The 21,288-nt window shown below is 33.2% G+C and overlaps 2 protein-coding genes and 1 non-coding gene across 3 annotated transcripts in view; 2 read left to right on the plus strand and 1 right to left on the minus strand.

The window, feature by feature from the left end:
• Positions 1 to 1,200: 1,200 nt before the first annotated feature.
• LOC126771581 (ubiquitin carboxyl-terminal hydrolase 16) lies at positions 1,201 to 10,235 on the minus strand. The gene is made up of 7 exons (XM_050491538.1): positions 10,123 to 10,235; positions 9,074 to 9,948; positions 6,869 to 6,992; positions 6,106 to 6,256; positions 5,318 to 5,465; positions 4,939 to 5,034; positions 1,201 to 4,477 (listed from the first exon to the last, which is right to left on the minus strand). Exons 2-7 carry the CDS (start codon positions 9,918 to 9,920, stop codon positions 2,928 to 2,930), a joined length of 2,916 nt encoding a protein of 971 aa, XP_050347495.1. The 5' UTR covers positions 9,921 to 9,948; positions 10,123 to 10,235; the 3' UTR covers positions 1,201 to 2,927.
• A 208-nt stretch (positions 10,236 to 10,443) lies between these two features.
• The window catches only part of LOC126771574 (Golgi-specific brefeldin A-resistance guanine nucleotide exchange factor 1), a 103,965-nt gene continuing 93,120 nt past the window's right edge, over positions 10,444 to 21,288 (plus strand). Inside the window, exons 1-10 of the mRNA XM_050491523.1 lie at positions 10,444 to 10,949; positions 11,693 to 11,811; positions 12,391 to 12,499; positions 12,982 to 13,149; positions 14,799 to 14,901; positions 16,064 to 16,305; positions 18,795 to 18,957; positions 19,726 to 19,894; positions 20,025 to 20,645; positions 20,782 to 20,932. Coding sequence (XP_050347480.1) covers positions 10,649 to 10,949; positions 11,693 to 11,811; positions 12,391 to 12,499; positions 12,982 to 13,149; positions 14,799 to 14,901; positions 16,064 to 16,305; positions 18,795 to 18,957; positions 19,726 to 19,894; positions 20,025 to 20,645; positions 20,782 to 20,932 — 2,146 coding nt within the window. The 5' untranslated portion in view covers positions 10,444 to 10,648. The remainder of the gene's footprint in view (positions 10,950 to 11,692; positions 11,812 to 12,390; positions 12,500 to 12,981; positions 13,150 to 14,798; positions 14,902 to 16,063; positions 16,306 to 18,794; positions 18,958 to 19,725; positions 19,895 to 20,024; positions 20,646 to 20,781; positions 20,933 to 21,288) is intronic.
• Positions 14,117 to 14,246, plus strand: LOC126772103 (U11 spliceosomal RNA). Its single transcript, XR_007669624.1, has one exon. It is a non-coding gene; the product is annotated as a U11 spliceosomal RNA (small nuclear RNA).

Below are 21,288 nucleotides of genomic sequence, written 5' to 3' on the forward strand. Positions count from 1 at the left end.
TAAAAAAATATACTTTTAAATTCCATTTCATTCATGTATGTTCTAGGTTTCTTCTAGGATTGTAGGACTAACACGTATTTATGAACCTAATAAAAAAAAGGTTGAGTATGGCTGTTCTAGGTGATAGGGCTTTATGCAAGCTCGTCTGGTAGGTACCATCCACTCATCAGATATTCTACCGTTCATAATACTACTTAGTATTATTACGTTTCAGTTAGAAGGGTGAGTAAGACAGTGTAACTATACAAGGATATAACGTCTTCGTTCCCAAGGTTGGCGATGTAAGGAATGGTAAATATTTCTTGCATCGCCAATGACGGTGGTCCGCATGTACTGAAACGATTGTATTGGCGCCAAAACCAAAAGTGCGTGCAAGATTTCACCTCATTTGGTTTTGTGAAGGTGTTGCCAGTTACAAAATTTGACCCACAAATATGTGGTTATATAAAAGATTAAAAAAATACGTATATTTCGAGTTGTGTTTTATTTAAATTTACAAGGATTTATTGGGGTAAATCGTAGTGACTTTATACTCTTTGAACACCTAATGAACGCAGTGCTACGCCGGCGCAGTGTCACCTGTTTTACCGACACGACGTTGCACCGTGCATTTTTGAAGTTATTTTAAAGTAACAGTGTACTTAAGTTAGGATAACTCGATAAACCTTTTCAGGGTTCAAAATAATTTTTTTAGTTAACCAATATGATTATTTTTGGATAACCTATAGATTTTGGATGGCTTTAAACTGTACGTCAAAATTTTAAGCAGTTCAAATTTCGATTTGCTTTTAGTGCATGTGAGACTAGAATATTTGGTGATTTTCTTTTATATTCGATATGACCAGAAAAGAGATATGCCCTTTCAAAATAACAACATTTTGGTCATGTATATTAAGGCAACTCCAATATACCAGATACTAGTAATTATTATATTTATAAATAGCAATCTTCGTCGTTTTGTTGCAAAAAATATATTTATTAAATTTAATTTAAAAAAATAAAATAATAAATTTTAATAATATACAATTATGAAATGTTAACCTTATAAATGTTTAAAGTCATCATACTAACTATAAAAAAGTAAAGACATTCAGAAAGTAACAAGACAAGTAAGCGTTTCTCTTTCGGGGTTTGGGGCTTGATAAGCATTTTATTTATTTTACTTTTTTTATATTTGTCGTTTTAAATACTAAACGCTCATGTGCTTTAAAACTATTTTATTTAATACACCTGTTCATAACACAATATGTGGTTTCAATTTACAAAATTATCAAATACAATAACATAATCAACTCGGGTTAACTATCGTCACAAATAGCCATACTTACAAGAGAGAACGTTCTAGAATCTTACAGTGAAATTACAACTACTGACAGCTTGCAGTAAAAAATCTGTATACAAAATTAGTTGCAATTTATAAGTTTGAGTTGCCAATGTCGATAAGTTTTAATATAATCCGCGAAATTTTAATATACTTTGTATTACAATGTTGCTACTAGAATTTTCTCGTGTATTACCGATCTATATTTCAAACAACAAGGCCCATAGTCAAATCGAAGTAGTTTCTATAATGTACATAGCTCAAAACTTATATTACACTAATGTAAATTTCATAGATATATTTTATATTTTTTAATCTGCTATCGTGATATTTATCATCTGTAATAGCTAAGTTTTTGTGTTATTTCACTGTAAACTTCACGCAACGAATATTATTAGTCAAACACGGACCTGCATTAACTAAATTGAGCACTCAACTAATTAGTAAGTAATATAAAACAGGAGTGTGGTATGTCTGTATAACAATACTTTCGCTAAGATTAACGTCGTCTACAGTGTAGTGGTTCTCACAATAAAAACAAAACCAAATCTTATTACAACAGTTAGTGATAACAAAGTAAACTACGCATCTGATATTCTAAAAAAATATCATAACGACAAAATGAAAGGATTGGACATAATTGCGCTAAAAAAAAGTTAACTTTTAAAGTAAACGTGCAACCAAGTAAGTCGTAGGTCTGTCAGATTCTTTAGTGCAATTGCTTTATTTTGTCACGTGAGACCACTTCCATAATGAGACATCACAAAACATAATAAATAATATTTTCAGGGCGTTAAATATCAATGCTGTTATAGTATACTTATAGCCAAAACTAACTTTACGTTTAAAATGTTGACACTTCAATGGAAGACTAGACCATTGAGGAAAGTTGTTCTGTTCAGTAAAATACAATAAAAAAAAATTACGTTACTTTCGTGTGATAAATTTAAGCCTTAATAAAATCATTCTACATTTATTATTATAAATAAATATGTTAAAATAAAGGTGCACCGACACTGTCTTGTATATATTTTTTTTAACTAAAGCTATTAACTGGAAGAGTGCAGCTTACATCACGAACTACAACTTATTTAAGATTTATAGCACTGCAGCGCTTTAAAAGAAATAATTGGAGTTGTATTTTTGTACTTGTGATTTTAAGGCAATGGCAGTTATTAAGGAGAATAATCATTTTATGATTCATTCCATTTTAGGTAATTTTAATTTATAAGATGGTAAGGTGAAAGCTAAATGGAAGTAATTCTACGTTTTTTTTTAAGTTTAGTTTGTTTCGTGTGTAGGAGCACCTTTAGACACAAAACTTCAGATAAAACATGCAATCTCTGTCATTATGATTATAAATCGACGGAACCACCGATATATGTATAAACGAAAACATAATTACATAGCGTTATATATTCAACGATACATGAAAGGACGCACGCACGTTCACGTTCACAAAACGCAAACGTCCACTAAACGAACACAGGAACCGTATGAAACCTACGAAACGAGTCGACTCCGGAGAAGTCACGATCGCCACGACAATAAATTACAATCCGACCCGAGCGTCGCGGAAAAGGAGGCTATGTACAGCGCGCTCGCCTCACAGGATGCGCTCGTAGAACAGCAGGTAGGCCTGCGCGCGCAGCACCTTGTCCTCCGACACCTCGGACACCATGCTGTCGGACACGTAGAACCAGCGGCCGCGCGGCGCCGGGGCCCCCGCCGGGCCCTCGCCCGACTCGTAGCCCGACAGCTCCGACTCGGAGTCGGCGCCGGCCGCCGGCAGGAAGCAGCGCCGCGGGGCCCCCGGCCGCACCTTGACGTAGGCCACGTAGTGCCCGCCGTGCATGCCGCCCGAGTGCTCCACCACGCCGTACAGCGAGTACAGCAGCCCCCCGCGCGCACGCCGCTCGTTCGGCGCGCAGAAGGGCGCCAGGTTCAGCACCGTCGGGAAGTCCACGTGCTTCGACATCTTGCGGAACATGCAGCGCGGCCCGAGCTGGAAACGCTTCAGGTGCAGGATGAGCACGGCCGGCGGGCTCGACACGAGGAAGCGCTTGGTGGCGTTCGTGTACACGGTCTTGCCGTCCTTGCCGTTGATCTTCTCGGTGCAGGTCTCGCAGCTGACCTTGTTGTTGCCGGTGAGCAGCTCGAGCGCCGTGAACTGCCCGAGACAAGATTGGATGCTGCACTCGTCCTCGTCGCACACGTAGCGCGGCGACAGCGGACTCTGTCGGGAGAAGGACAGGAAGTCGCGGTTCGTATTCTTGTCGGCGTCGACGTCGTTCGCTTTGGCGCGGGGAACCGTCGGCGGGGGCTCCTGCGACGCTTCGGCCGCGACCGGCGACGGTAGGGTTGGCTTCGGCTTCACCTCGTCCATGTCGAGCTTTAATTTTTCTAACTTACTTGTGACTTCATCATCATACATCTCGTTGTAAATGGAATCTTCGATTCTGGCATTATTGAACTCCCAGCTATTTTCGAAGAGATCCCTGCAAGCTTGCACGCTGATACCTCGGGAGACGACCTCGTTGCTATACTCCGGAGCGAAGGATATTCTCGAGACTGGTCTTTCGTAGTCGCTCTTGACGGGTGACAGTTTGTTGTGTTGCGGACTCGATAGGTCCAGGTTGATTTCACTCGATAACGAACTATGGCTGCCCAACTCTTTTCCGTTCAAAGGAGAATCTACGTTATCGACTGTTTCTGTTGAATTGTGCTTGGTCGCTTCGGGACTGGCGACTCCGGAATCTGGGTTCGAGAAGTTCTCTAAAGATACGAGAGGTTTATATTCGAGCGCTATAGCCGTTGTCGACGTACCGACTTCTGCGTATTCTTTATCCTTATCGGCCGATTCTGGTGTGTTGTCCGTCTTTTCCTTGTCTAGATCGACGGGGCTCGTTCTTATGGAGTCAGAGCTGATGACCTTCTCGGAGTTGTACCCCGACTCCATGTGGTAGGCGGCGAAGTTGGCGGCCGTGTGAGCGATGGCCTGCGTCCCCGTGGACACGGAGTGCGTCTCCGTCTGCCGCGGGAGGTCTTCGAGATTGTCTTCAACATCGGCATCGGATTGTTCAGATGAAGATTTGCCTTCTTCCTTAGATCCGTTGGCTTCCGTCGGAGAGGCCTTTTCTTTGGAAATTGAATTTGCTGGAATGAGAAATGATAATTATAAGAAAATTAAAAAAATATAAGAATTTTTTAAATTTTTTTTATTTACAATTTTTTTCCTATATTTTAAAATATTTAATCTACAAATATGAAAAAAATTGACAAGTATTATGAAATCCTACATGTATCAAATTACAGCTATGCAAATACATATATATATATATTCATGGAGGCTTTTACAAGCTTTTTTAAAAACTAATTAAAAACTATTAATAAAAATTAAATTCAATATCAAGCTATCATCGGTTCAGAATAAATATTTTATGGAGAATAGGCAATAACCTCTCCAAGATTATTATATTATGCCGTTTCATTCTTCAACAAATTATATTGCACCTACAAATGTTATAAATGACAGATAGTCATTTACTTAAGTTTTATTCACAAAAGAGTTAGTTAATTAAAATGGGTGAACGTTTAAAATACAGGTTGCAACAAACCTTTTTTCCTAGCAGCCTTTCTAGCAACTCGTTCTTTCTTCAGTTGATATTTTGAAGGTTTATTCTCTTCTTGAGGATTGTATAAATTATTTTCGTCTGAAATTTTAGACCTTATTATGTATAACATAAGGTATTTTCAGGTTAGATTTTATTGGGATCATTTTAGTAATATTAGAGACAAATGAATATTTCAAACAATATATATATATATTTATAAATTATTAATATAGTTTTAGTTTTAAAAAAAAAATAGAAAGATTTAAAGCCTTTCATATTTTTTTTACACTACTTACATTTTAATAGTAAATACATATATATATATATATATATATATAATTGACACATATACACACTAAATAGGAAATATTCCAGTACTTACCATTGGGTGTTTTCCTTCTAACAAGAGCAGGTGGCTGAGGACGTGAAGCCGCGACAGGCAAAGAGAGATCAAGGAAGTATTCTGAACGATCTGATTGGTGGAAGCACTCCTGGCACTCGAGGGTCGATACTAAGAAACCTCGGAAAACCTGCATTTATTCAATCAAAAATATAATTAAAGAATCGAATATTTAAAAAAAGTCCCTTGTTTAAATATTGAGATCCCACAATGGTTCATAGAATGTAATCTAAAATAACATTGTAAGTTACTAATTGTTCCTGTTTTTTTTTTTGATAGTCGAATGTCGTGTCTATTTCACAGAGTTTCATCTGCAGCAAACAATCTCAAAGACTAGACATTTGTACAAGAAATATTAATGTCTACACAAATACACTTGAACCTTCATATTCCATCAAGGGGGGTCAAAAGCAGGGTAAAAACTGTCATACCACAGATTATAATATAAAAGATTACACAAAACTTTAAATATAAAAATTAATAATTAAAATTTCAATATCTATATATTTTTTTTTTTATAGAATAGGAATATGTACAACAATTGTTACAATTCTATTTTATATGATCATCTAAAATTAGCTAATTTAACGAGACTTAAAGTATAGGTATTTCTTAATCATATGTGAAGTTAAAAAGGATAGCAAGTTTTTTTACTTCTGAATAAACTTATATAACATTGCATATGTGTGTTAAGATTCAATTAATTATTTGACTTCAGCTTAATTATATTGTTCGATAAAAATCAACATTTTAAAATGATGTATATATACCTGTTCTGGTCTGAGCATCGTGTCTGAGGCCTGTTGTCCATAGAACTTAATCTTCTGTTTAATTTCTCCGTCAACTTTTGCTGGATCAACCTTGGAACTAACACCCAAACTGCTTAGTATCACCGACTGGTAACGACGTAGGTCTTCAGACCTGCAATATAAATTTTACAAAATATCTTATTAATAAATAATAAGCCCAATTTGTATGTAACCTAATTGAGAAAAACAAAATATAAAAACAACATTAAATCTACAATTTAAACTGGTAGTAATTTTACATGTCATTAATTTTGTAAAACAATGATTTTTGATTGCTCACAAGAGCGATCATGATGAAAGTAATTCTAATTTTGAATTTTCTCTCATAATTTTGATCTCACACTATCAAAAAACCGGGATGCAATAATACTATGCATTGCTGTTTAGCAGTTGAATATCTAATGAGTGGGTGGTACCTGGACGGGCTTGCACAAAACCCTACCACATAGTAAATATTTTATTTTTACAAATATAGAATCAAGTTATTATTCTACAATTAACAATAACTATTCAAAATTAAAATCTTTTGTAATTACCACTGTTTTCAATTAATGCAATTATAATTGTTGTATTAATAAATAACACATGAGTACAATGTTGATATTAATAAATATTGATACTTACAAAGATAAATTTTGCATGACTTCGATTTTAAGATTGTTATTAAAAATGAGGTTAAAAATATATATGAAATTATTTTAGAATTAAAAAAAAAAGATCTTACCTGACAGCTTCAAGCAAATGTCTCAAAAGTTCGTGGGCATCGTGTTGGTCACCGCCGCCGAACTGGGGCAGCTTGTTGACTAGCGCTGAGAGCAGCTTCCTAGGAGTATACACTCCGCCTTCTCCTGAAATATAAAGTCAATGTTTTTTATTATCATTTCGTGACGAAGATAGAAACACTATTACAACTATCATCTACGACAATGGTAGAAAGAATAAAGATAAACAAACCTTATACATACATATTCCATGACATTTTCTAATAGCACTCCTAATAGACATTACAAATGGATCTTATATATCTTTATTTATAATATTGATTATTACATTAAATTTTACTTAAAAATATCCACTAGTATTAAAATTATTTCACAAATCCTTAATGAATACTACAGATTATTTAGATGACCATGGATGACATGTTCAAATTCAAGAATATAGTTCATTAATCTTTACTCCTCTTTGGCATTGGAATTGACAATACAGACTTTATGAATATGAAACACATGGAACCTTGACTGTACTATGCCAAAAATCTCCATTCAAATATAAACAACAACTGTATAAAGTTTTATATTAATAAGACGAATGGCATAGGGAAGCATATGAGACAAACAAAGATACATAATTTTTTATGTTATATATAGATAACAAATTAATTAATTCAAAGTTGTTGTTGTTGTTATAATGTTTATTTTTGAGATATTGAATTACGTTAATATTTTATGCAATAAAATAAAATTTATTTAAAATTTAGATAATTGATATAAATATATTTCATTTAATTAAATATTCATATAAAGTATATTAAATTATTAGGCTCGTGAGGCGAATTACAACTGCACCAAACAATTCAAAATACTACATAGCGACCATGACCACTCTGACAAGAGTGGCACAAAGAAGAAGAGGAATAAATTATATAGGTAAATTCAATAATTATTTTAACATTTAGTCACAATTAACACTTTAACTGATTTTTACCTACAAATTACAATTGTGAAGTAATATAGAACATCAATTATCAACAAAGTGCAAATTGTATTTGCTGTCTTTATTTAGCACACTTCATTTCCCAATGTAAGTGTATTATATAATAAAAAATCTTTCATTTTATAACTGCAACTATACGGCTTCACTTGAGTATTATACAAGAAACATGAATATTAATAACACATAATAGTATTTAATTCTCTTGTACTTATATAATGTTAAATTAAATCCACTTAAATATTTATGAATGAGTGAATAATATATTATTAAAATATCTTTTCTACGAAATACAATTGTACAATTAAAATTCCAAATATGTGAGCTATATATTACTGAACTGCTGTATGAATTTTTGTATTATTATTAATATAACTCTCTCTCTCTTGTGACTTCTTGAAAAGTTCAATGATTGATGAATGAAAAATAAAAATGTGTAAATGTTCTAAGCAATGCAATAAAGAAATGGGTCATGGGACTAATTTTAAATATAGGTTACTTTGTATGGTGTATATAGAATTCTTTTCTTGTTTAAACTTAACACCACATCCTACTTTACAATACTTTTTTAAAGGATATACTTAAAATAATTAATATATTGTTGTATTAATTTTTAATATTAAATTTTTTTAAATATCTTTGGTCTTCAAAAAAGATACATATATCTTTCTTACATTTATTTTTTACATATATCTCTCTCAGGTTGTGTTCGTATAACAAAGAATGAGCAAAAAGTTATTTCTAGAAAATAATGTGAATTTATTCATATATATCAAAAATTGCTACTCAATTAATATAATTATGCCAAAAGATAACTAATATATTAAATAAAGATTTTGACAATATATTTTCATCTTTTTTAAAGAATTTAAGTTACATTTAAAAAAAGTTTGTAATGTCAGTTAGTTATGTTTTTTTTTGGCATAATAATCCAATATGAATTTTCATAAAATTATATTCAAATTAGAATTTATAATTAAAAACACTGCATATTAGCAGGAAATAATAACAATTGTTACTAGTCTATTGTTTATAATTGCAGAAATAGTGCTTATATTTATTATCTACAAACAAAGGGCTTTAAAGTCATATGATTAAAGTTCAAATAAGGTCAAATGATTTTGAAGTAAACTTATTGCTATTTATTATTTCACGCCATAAATTTAACTTTTTTTTTAATTGATAATTTATGCAAGAAATTTATTTAAAAACATACCTGCTTGCAATTCAGCCAAAGTCTCAGCTAAGGTCTTTGTCAAGATTCCCCACTCAGCTAATTGTCCAGTTATTGGTGGAAGATCCACTTCTTTGTTCTCCTCACCACTTTGGTCCGGCTTAATTGTCAATTTACCCCCAGGCAAAGTAAATTTTTCACCAGGATTTGCCATTTCTTGCAAAACATTTAACAAATAAGGTGTCTGAACTAAGCATTGCATGACGGAATTGAAAAAACATGTGTTTCCTAAATTTGTTAAACCTCTCACTCTTGGCAAGTTCAATGCCATCGCCTTATCTTTTCCCTTATCATTCCTTGACATTGTTTCTAATGGCATTGTAAGTTCTAAGGGCTTGGATCCTTGGTTATCGAAGGGCAGTTCTATTGGTGGTAACTTAGGATTACTAGATGATTGCTTTTTTAAATATTCAACACATTCATGAAGTTTTTTCGAACTGGAAGCTGTAACTTCATTGTTGCAATTATAGCAATATATCTCCCAAGTTGTGGTATTGGCTGTTAAGGCATGGCAGTCAGAGTGGGGCGTGTTGAAATGGTTCAGAGCATGTTTATTACGTGTACGTCCGCATAGTTGTGTCCCACAGCGCAAACACATCCATAGCGAGAGATCTTCTTCATAATTTGGGTCAGCTACTTCAGTACTTGCACTTTTCTTACATTCCGCGCATTCCTTCTCGAAACCCCCATTTTTGAGGGATTTCTTCAGGCGCGTGAGGTCTACTGCTTTAGCTACATGGTGACATGTGGACTTAACAGTTTCATCGCACGATTCAGTCGACTCGTCTCCATTTTCGCTAGGATCGCTTTGTCTCTTTTTTTTAACCATTGTCGTGTTAATCTAGGTTAGGAGTCGCCTGCAACGTAATCAGATACACATTTAAGAATAACTGCATGAACACAAAAAGAACAAGTTGACAAGTCTATGTCGATAGCCATTGCACGCGTGACAACGCACATTCACATAGAATATTCATAATATTCTTAAACTTTTAGAAAAAATATATAATTGCATTAGATTCCGAACTTACAATTACATGCGACGTCAATTTTTTTTGTACCTAATACGTCACAAATAATAGAAAAATTTACAATTCTGAAATTTGGTCAGAGTATGAGCCCACGATAGTCAGACATCTTTGAGATGTTGCCATTTCAAAAAAAATATCTTAGGCTTAGTGTACATTATTTTATTTAATTGTTAAAAATAGACGATTAAAGTGTGGCTATTTCGCATCGATATAGCAAATAACTAAGAATCTATAGCAAAAGCAAAATGCCAGCTGGCGGAGAGTAGGTAATACTAAATTAATGAAACGTCAACATGATATGATTGTGAATTGTGACGGAATTTGATAATCAAGTTGTGAATTCCTATTGATTTTTATTAGGAATTTTGTCATATTTTCATAAAAAACAAGTTAATAAGATAATATCTGATAGTGGCGGTTAGCTTAATATTCTTAAAAATATGTAGTGTGCTTATGATTATACTACAAAAAATAATTTATTAGACATTGTTGATATCGGTGATATTTACTTGAAAAACTCGCAAATATGTCTTTGCCGGGTAATGGGATTTTCGTGGTGCAAGGCGAGATGGCTATGCTGGTCACCGCCATGCGACGAAGTACACGCTGGGGTTCTCATTCTTTCCCTAATGAAGAATATGACGTCCTTATGAGAACCTTTCAGGATTTGAAGACTATATTAAATCATGTAGATGATTTACGTTTACTAGACCCATCGACCTATTTAAGTCCTTTCTTAGAAGTTATTAGGAGCAAGGAGACCACTGGACCAGTAACAAGTTTGGCTTTATCAGCTATACACAAATTTCTATCTTATGGACTAATAGGTGAGAGACTATTTGTTTTTGTTTTTAAAACATTTTCTGTATTAAATATAGAGATATTTTATATAATAATATGTGATTGTAAATTAGGTTAAAAGATAAAGAGATTAATAAGTTATCTAATTTAAAATAAATAAATTATATCAAGTGTTTAATCCAAAAGAATAATTACTTTATCAATAAAAAATGTTACCTTACGTTAAAAATAAAAACACAACCAATAATTTCAGTATAAGTTAGATAAATTTATTAAAGAAAATGTAATGAAAAATAAACAAGTTTTTTTTTGTATCTGGCACCTCTATTAAGTTGTATATAAAACAACCTAATGCCTGTTTATTTGTGATAAAGTAAATAAAAATACAATTTATATAGAATCATTTTATTAAATATTACATTACTGGTACCTGATGTGCTTGATTCCGTTTAAAAATAAAAGGGCTCGTGATGTGAATGCCTTTCGATGGTTATTCAATTTCAGATATAATTTTTTATGCATCGGACAATGACATCTTACAAATACTTGTGCCACAAACAAAACACTGCCTAGTATCACAGGCATTTACTATTATTTAATACGTACACCTTGTTCATAAACTCTCCATGCTTTACGACTCTTATATTATAAATTAAAATTATAATTAAAATATATACTTTAATTTGTAAATATATGTTTTGACTTTATATCCTGGTTTTTATAAAAGTAGTCCCATGATTATTATGATGTAAACGTTGTTATATTTCAGACCCTACTCACTCAAGTGTACCAGCAACAGTGGAAGACATTGCTGATGCAGTCACCCATGCACGTTTTGTTGGTACTGACCATTCATCGGACGGTGTGGTGCTTTTGAAGATTTTACAAGTAATACATTTTACATATCATCACATTACAACACAAATTGTACAACAGTTTCTTTATTTTAACTCTTCTATTGCTGCGAGCGAATAAATTCCTTCTTTCTTCACCTATGTCATAAAAAAAATCTACCTACAAACTTAGTTGGCTGGGGACCATAAGCCTAACTTCAAATTATTTTTATATTTTTTTTATTTATAATTAGTAGCCAGACAAGCAAATTTGTAATTCTAATAAAAATAAATAAATATCTAATAATAAAGCTAATAGTAAGGCTGTATTGCTCATAGACATTGGTATTTTTTAATTCGTCACCAAACTAGTAATTTGTTTCTATAACTACACTGTACAAACATTATTTGGGGGTAGAATAATTGGTTAATGCTTAGTTCCCTCCCAACCTAACTGATGTAGATTTTGTTTATGAAGTTCAAGCCTAATGTTTCTCGTTTTGCCCTTATATTTTGCTAACAAAATATCTGTGGTAAAAAAAACTCGTCCATTTATCGCATTTCGATTAGAATTAAAAATATTTTTATTTTTATTAATTTGTTTAACATTAAAATTAATAAATACTTTTTTTAGGTTTTACGTACCTTAATGCTGAGTCCCGAAGGTGCCATGTTGACCGATGAAAGTGTTTGTGAGATAATGCTCAGCTGTTTCCGAACGTGTTTTGAGACGAGACTTACAGGTAAGAAAAATAAACTCATAATTAATTAGCTTTAGCTAAGTCTGCATGTGCTGCACTAAGTTTTTATTTTTTTTGTATTCGATATAAGTATAACAATCTGTGACCGCGTCAATTACGAACGAATTTAATATATATATTATAATATTTTGCCACTTTATGGTATATAATGAATTAATCATTTAATTTATACATTAATTAAAATTATAAGTTTTTTTTTTTAAACTAGCAGTAGCTAGTAGTAGAATGAAATAAAACACAATCAGAAAAATTTATTATAGTTTTTATGTTTAGTTTATTACTATTTTTTTTAATGTAAAATTTTAAATTTTAGTTTTTTATATTTAATATTTGAGTTGAGCTTAGTTATATAAGGTGCTTGCTATGGTGCTATAATTAAAAAAGCAGATAGATATTCATAAGATTTTAAGAGCACATTTGTTATTCTTTTTTTGTAATATTTAAAAAAAAAACACTTTTTACAGAACTCCTCCGTCGCAACGCGGAGCAATGTCTCCGGGACATGACTCAGTTGATTTTCATGAGACTCCCCCTGTTCCCCCCGGAAGACGCGGCCACGAATTTCACAACCGTCGGTCTATCGCTGAAGCGAAGGGACAAGTCCGCTAAGAAGAAAATAACGTCAGCTACCAGTAAGTATTGTCAAAAAATTGAAAGTCAAAATATACTTTATTCAGGAATGCTCGCACAAAACTGAACTAAAATTATTTTTTTTTAAAATAAAGATAACTATCACCGATTCGGAATGTACATTTGAGACGAACCGACAAGAAACTCAGTAGATACACTTTATAGTAATCAAAAAATTACATGTAATTTATAATAATACACAATATATCCTTTATATCTTATAATTTATATATCCTGTATGAAAATCAACTAAGACTTACTCCAAGTTCTTTCATCATTTATATAATCCTGTACAGTTGTTGTATCCTGTACAGTCAGTGGTTACACTGGGTCACCCACCCTTCAAACGGGAACACAACAATACTAAATATTGCTGTTTTGCGGTAGAATATCTGTAGAGTGGGTGGTACTTATCCAGACGAGCTAGTACAAAGCCCTACCTAAGAGTAAATGTAGCATGTAATTTTTTTTTATAACTACTAAAGACCGATTTAAATACTTACAAGCCACATGAAGCTAATTCGGTTCTAAATGAAAAAAAATCTTACCTTATTCGCGATTTTTTTTTTTTTCGTTTTTTCAAGAAATATTAATGTTCTTGATTTCATTAATTTAATTTATTACATTATTTATCATAAGCGTTTTTCAAGAAACTTGAAATCATTATTTAACAACAGCATCGTTAAAACACATTCAAAATGGAACAATAATACATATATTGTTTATTATTTAATTATTTTTGACCGTGTTGATTGTAAATAAAATTATGTACTTAACTATTTCAATTTGTTAATTTTTATATAAATGTTACGTTATCTAAAGTTTGTATTAAGCGGGTAAAAATAAATAGGTTATAGGGAAATGTAGTTTCCAGAATATTCTCACTAGATGGCGCTGATCGTATTTAAATCGCGCTAACGAGTTGTTTGCCGCAAAATATATAGTGTCGACCACGATTAGGCTTAGATTAAAAAGGGTGTTTACCGCTTTGATGGTACGTACGCCTTCGCGGTGTGCGGGGTATGGTTATCAAGACATACTCAACACGTAATTTTTGTATACAGGAGGCAGTTGGCTACCCATAAGTACCGGCGCCTCTTCAGAATAATTCAATATATACCAAAGACTAAGTGGATTTAAATCTGTTAATATGCAATCAAACAGCGCTACCAAAGCGAAAACTAATCTTATATAAAAAAAAAATTGAAAACGCTTAAAAGATTCTGTTTGAGTACTGAAATACAATAAATATAATAAAAAAAGTTTATATTATTATAAAGTATTTTTTATCTATATATAATATTTGAGATAAATGTTTTATATATGTAACATTTAATAATTTTTAGCCACTTGATGGTAAGTGGTCACCAACGCCCATAGACATTGGCATTGTAAGAAATGTTAACCATCGCTTACATCACCAATGCGCCACCAACCTTGGGAACTAAGATGTTATGTCCCTTGTGCCTGTAATAACACTGGCTCAATCACCTTTCAAACCGGAACACAACAATATCAAGTATTGCTGTTTTGCGGTAGAATATCTGATGTGTGGGTGGTACCTACCCAGACGAGCTTGCACAAAGCCCTACCATCAGTAAATAGTAATAGTAAATAGTAGTAAATAATAACGTTAGCGTTTCTATTCAAGGTACAAATTCCTTAGAGAGAAAGACGTCGATTACGGAACCGATCGGCGCCGTTGACTCTGAAGTTGATTCGGACTCAATTAAGCAAAGTGTTCAAAAAATCAAGTAAGTATGGATGACGCGTTTGTTGTTTCATATTATAAATACGCTATCACACAAATTGCACCAATAATACTGATATGTATTAAATTATACTGTATATTCCAGTATACTATATATATAGAAGCCGAGATGGCCCTGTGGTAAGAACGCGTGAATCTTAACCGATGATCGTGGGCTCAAACCCGGGCAAGCACCACTGAATTTTCATGTGCTTAATTTGTGTTTATAATTCATCTCGTGCTTAAAGGTGAAGGAAAACATCGTGAGGAAACCTGCATGTGTCTAATTTCATTGAAATTCTGCCACATGTGTATTCCACCAACCCGCATTGGAGCAGCGTGGTGGAATAAGCTCCAAACCTTCTCCTCATAAGGGAGACGAGGCCTTAGCCCAGCAGTGGGACATTAACAGGCTGTTACTGTTACTGTTGTATATTTATATAATATAGTATTATATTGCAATGGTAGGAGCGAAGTTGAATATTGCAATTTTTTTTTTAATATTTCCTGTTATTGTTAACTGTTATTTTATACTTTTAATTTATAAATTACTGGATAATTTTATTGCACAATGGAGGTTTTTTTTAATGTTTGTGAAAAACAACTTCTCTTTACAATGCTCTAAAACTTTGTACAATCTACAAGTGAAAACTTTATTAGTTATTGTTTAATTCAAAGTAATATTTTATGTTTACCATATTAAATAAAGTATAAAATAATATAAACATATATTAAAATATTATATGCGATTTGCTAATAGCTCTGCTTTAATACGCGCTACAAACTGTTCTTGATTATTAACGTTACTTATAAACGTTACTCAATGTTTTATCTTTTTCTCTCATTAGTGATTTGACATTTGAAAGAAGAAGACAGCGTTGTTAAAATAATCACCCGCTAATCTTTTTTTTATATTCAGTTAGTCTAATAATGTTTATTAAATTCATTGTAATATTTAAAAAAAAAGTTAAAAACTTCTATTTGGTCAGTTTTAAATAAAATAAATTAGTGTCTGTGGTATAAAATGACGGATGTTTAGTCGACTATATCATGGGCAAAGAAATGTTAAGTGATAGAACAGCAAATTGCCTGATATTCAACTTTCAAAATGTGAAGGTTTTCGAAATGACGTCATATAATGTATCACGTAATCTCATAATTTTCAGTCAAGATAAGAATCTGATAAACGAATCAGAAATAACAATCGAACCAGTCGATCAAGTCAAAAGTCCGTCGAAGAAACACGCGCGTCACTCCTCTATGGACTTGGCAGCGACCGAAAACTCGTCAATAACTCAGCTGCTAGAGAAGTGCGTGAGCAACACGGAGAGCGGAGAAAACGAAACGGAAGGAGAGAAGAAACCTGATGAAGAAGATGTTGAAGTTGTCGAAGCTACGGATGTTGATGGTATATTAATTTTCTTGTTCTTCTTCTTATATGGCATAGTACATTAATAATAATTAAACCACTAAAGCACACACAATGACGAATACACAGACGCACACAATCATCAATTTCAATTCATCATCAATTTAATTAATCCTTCGTATATGCGCTCCCAATTTTGCACCCGTAGTATGCCGGAGCGTAGATATGCGCTCGAACGTTATCTCACAGTTCAAATTTTTTTGTTTTACACTACACTATAGAAACATATACCTAGCTCTTTTTTATCCATAGTAGTTAATATATATTTGTCTCCTTCTCTCTTTTTTATTAGATTATCTTTTCGACCAATCGGCGACGACGAAATTCAAGTCGCAAATTCGCGCGCCAACATCATTATTTCGAATGTTCGCGGCCATATTTGTGAAAATTTCGTTAATTGCAAAATGTTTTTCGAACATAATTAACAACAGTAAAGTGATTTAATTCATGTTAACAAAGGTTCTCGGGTAAGCGTAGTATTTTATATTCTATATATAAAATAGCTTTTTGTACTTCTTCCGCAACAATTTTAGTTTACCCTAAATAAAACTAATATTTTTTTTTTTTTAAATTATCATTAAATTATAATATTCATAATTTATATTTTAATTATTTAAATACAGTTATCATATTAAATTAATTTCATACGTAGGTATCCTTCAATCTTTTTAAAATCATTTTTGTATCAATAAGATTCAGGTGTCAGTTTCAGGTTGTGTTCGTCTCTTACTATTTTTGAACTCATTTTATAACTTCAATGTTTCATATACAAGAAAATGAATAAAATACATAATAATTTTCATAGATACACTATAGCGAGATCTAAATATACTTTACATTTTTAACAGATTTTGTTGTTTTAACTTAACAGTCATATTTTTTATTTACACATTAATTACATTTTAATTTAAATACTAATATAAGATACATACTTATAGGTGAAATGTTGTTGTTAATTACGAAACAAAGATTTATTGTTTAGATGGAATTGAAACGGATCAATCTAGGATAATATTTTGCCTTTACCGGAATCACATACAAAACATTGATCAGGTCGACGTGCAAAGATCTGAAGCCTAAGGCTTTAAGTTTTTTTTTTTTTTTATATTAACAACAAAATCAGACTAGATTCGTCCAAGAGACGAATATTGTAAGTATTGATAGTAGGTACTTGAATTTGTAGATATAATAATCTTATTCATATTAGTTAGTAATTTATAACATCTTGAATATAAACATATTCAATTGAATAAATGTTTTAGTTAAAAATTTCTATAATAGAAAAAAAAAAAAATTATTTTATTTTTTATTTGAATGTTAAGTTAGCCTATAATTGATATATATTTTGTTACACTATTTTTATATAAGCAATTAGAAAATGTTTTACTTACTATAATGGCTTCCTAATTAATAAAAAAACGATATGAGGGCAACGTAACAGACATGTCAAATAATCTCATTATTTTACAACCGTCTCGTAATATTCACTCGTAACAGTTTTATTCGAACCAGATCTTCATAGGATTTTATAGGGAGGAAGCGGTGATATAAATAATGAAAAGGCGTAAGGACGATCCGTGGATTATATCTGAGAAAACCTTATATGAACAGATACATTTTTTAACATTTTATGGTAAAAAGAAAACTTATTTACAAAATTTTATACAAATACTAAAGAGTATAGACATTTGAAATATTTTTTGCAACGTACAAAACACAACGGATAAAAGCATAATGGAAAAGATTTTCATCATACCGATGAATTTGGTTGGCTATACCAAATCATACCTATGAAAGAGACAGAAAAAAACTATCTCTTTCTTAGGTATGTTCTTTCTCTTTCACTCGATAAAGCGGCGGCAGATACAGCATTTCTCATGGTGTGTGATGCGGCATACGAAGGGTTAAAAGAATAAGGACATAAGTGAGGAGTAAACTTAACTAAATAAAACCAAAAAGGAGGTGTATAAAAGCGAAAATATCCTATTAAGAGATATTTCCTCGCCTTTGGTCCAGTTAGATTGGTGTCCCTTCGGCAATGGCGTAACTAGCCTTTTCTTGCCTCTATGCCAAAGGTCTCCTGAGTGAAAGTCCACTGCCGAGCGTTGGACGAGAAGTCGGCTAGTCCGACTAGCGTCTAACTTTGAGGACCATTCTACTTTTTTTAGAACAAAAGAGTAGACCTATAATTACAGACATATTCCTCGTTGTCCTCAAAAAAGAAAATTTTAAATCGCGTGTGCGAAAATTTAAGACCTTTGAATTTTTCTTGCGTTTATTCTAATATGAATGAACGAAGAAAAGTTTTGATATAAAGGAATCGTTTGTGGCTCACTGAGGCATCCTTGAATCAACCCCATGCGACCGCATTGGTTACTTTGGCATAGCTACGCCACTATTCTTCGAGCAATGAGAGTGCACCTGTGCTCACATCTACTAAAATAAAAGTATATTCTTTATTCCCTCAGATCCCACACAACCGGAACCTCAATCCGCCAAAGAAGATATTCAAAACGAAAGCAGCGAGAAGTTAGAGGAATATGTAAATAATAGAGGCATTCGGTTCACGCCACAGGACGAGTCACTTAACTTGCAGCCGTATGGGTTGATCTGTGTGCGGGAGTTGTTCAGGTTAGTTAGTAGACGATTATTGAGTAAGGTACCTGATTGTACTTTTTTAACTGGAATTTTGTGATGAAATTGACTTTAAGAGTAAGTTGCAATTATTATTTTATATTGAAAATTTGTTTCAATGTAATGAAACTTTAAAATTGTGGCTGTTTCGATATCAGCTTAATTCATCACGTATAAACCACAAACCATGCTAGAGGTGACAATCGAGGGCTCCAACTTAAGCCACTAAGAACACTAGTAGTTCAGAAGTAGCTACGGTAAAATAATTAGCTGACAAGTTTGATATAAAGCACTTTACAATCAAGAATACACTGATGGGTATACAGTCACAGTAACAGCCTGTTAATGTCCCACAGCTGGGCTAAGGCCTCCTCTCCCTTTTGAGGAGAAGGTTTGGAGTTTATTCCACCGCGCTGCTCCAATGCGGGTAGGTAGAATACACATGTGGTATAATTTCAATGAAGTAGCAGGTTTCCTCACGATGTTTTCCTTCACCGTCAAGCACGAGATCAATTATAAACACAAATTAAGCACATGAAAATTCAGTGGTGCTTGCCCGGGTTTGAACCCACGATCGTCGGTTAAGATTCACGCGTTCTAACCACTAGACCATCTCGACTTAGTTTGACTTAGTTGGGGGTCCTACTCTCCTCGGTAAGTCGTAAATACGTGTAATGACGTAGGTACGTCATGAGATGAATTCGACTTTGACCAAATCATGATTGGTATATGGCTTGTAAAATTCGACCTGAATATTTTTTCCAGATTCCTGATATCTCTGTGCAATCCACTAGACACGCAGAACACGTCCGCCATGGTCCACCTAGGGCTCAGTCTGGTGGCCACGGCTTTGGAAGTTGGAGCGGATCAGATCGCCAAGTACCCGTCACTGCTCTACCTAGTAAAGGATTCGCTTTGCCAGAACTTGTTGAGCGTGAGTTACTCAAACATAACTGATTTGCTATGCTACCTAATTGTCTTTTAGAGGTTCGAGGTTTTTACATGACTACCTAAAAATAAATATATAATAAAGTAAATACAATATAAATTAACTTTATTTTCAGTTGCTAGATACGGAAAGAATATCGATATTCGCGCTGGATCTTCAAATTTGGTTTCTTCTTTTCGAAGCCCTCAGAATCCACCTCAAGTACCAAATGGAGGCATTCTTTAGGAAAATAATAGATACAGTATCCGCTGACACTACGAAGTCCATATACGAATTAAAAGAAATACACCACATAGCGTTGGAGAATTTAGCCCAAATGTTCAGGATACCCGGCCTTTGTACGGAACTGTATTTGAACTTTGACTGTGACGTTTATTGCACCAATATTTTCGAAGAACTGGCGAAACTGTTATCGAAGAACGTCGTTTCTTCGACCGCTTATAACATCCACACGATGTCCTTGGAGGCGTTGATGACGATCATCGATGCTATAGAAATGGGCACGATGCAAAAAGTGGAGATAGAGAACGTGGAAGAAGAGAAAGAGGTGGAGTTCGACGTACGAGGGGGTCACGTGACTTTGGAGCTCGGTGGGATGGATGATGCTTCTGTAGTCAGCGATCACGTGACTCATGATATAAGCCAGTATTTCGGCGGTGGGAGAACTGGGAGACATAAGCCGTCTACGGATTTGCCGTCTGAAGCTGAGTTAGACAATGTTAGAAATATGAAAAAGGTAAATTGTGTTACTCTCAAAATATTGAAGTATTAAATAGCAAAAGTTATGTAGAATGATAAATAAGTTAGTTACCAAAATAGTATATCAAATAAACGAATCGTGAAATATTCTAAATTCATACACTTTTCCTCAGTGGGTCACTCAGGGTACGGAGCTGTTCAACCAGAAACCGGAGCGGGGTATAGAGTTCCTTCAGGAGCATGGTGTGTTACCTACCCCACTGGATCCGCACCAAGTAGCTTTGTTTCTCAGAGAGAATCCAGATTTGGACAAGAAAATGATTGGTGAGTCACCTATTGTTAAGATTTATTTTTAAATGGCAGGTGTATTCAATATAAAAGTGCATATAATATATTCTTGGATATTCGCTCCTTAGGTTTTTTAAAAAAAAAGAAATTCACAACTTATGTAACTTCAATATTATCTCTTCTTATCTATAATATATCAAATCTCGTATAAATATAACCTGTGAGCCCGAATTTAATTGGCAAAAAATAGCCAATATTTTAATTTTAATCAGCAGTTTTCAAAGCCAAGAACACTTCTCTCTCGTGATTATTTAGTATTTTATGGTTCATTTAGTAGAAATACTACTTAACAATCTAACAAAAAACTAAGAAAAAAAAGCTGATTATGATTG

This window comes from Nymphalis io, chromosome 11 (assembly GCF_905147045.1).
Source record: "Nymphalis io chromosome 11, ilAglIoxx1.1, whole genome shotgun sequence".
In the NCBI taxonomy this organism is placed as follows: Eukaryota; Metazoa; Arthropoda; class Insecta; order Lepidoptera; family Nymphalidae; genus Nymphalis; species Nymphalis io.

Bases quoted from the DNA above. Each gene is read 5' to 3' on its own strand.
- LOC126771581 (XM_050491538.1), bottom strand. From the start codon at position 9,920: ATGGTTAAAAAAAAGAGACAAAGCGATCCTAGCGAAAATGGAGACGAG. The intron at 5,466-6,105 runs GTATATATACAT...GAATAAATGCAG, and splicing joins CGATGCTCAGACCAGAACAG to GTTTTCCGAGGTTTCTTAGT. The intron at 5,035-5,317 runs GTAAGTACTGGA...CTAAAATTTCAG, and splicing joins TAGAAGGAAAACACCCAATG to ACGAAAATAATTTATACAAT.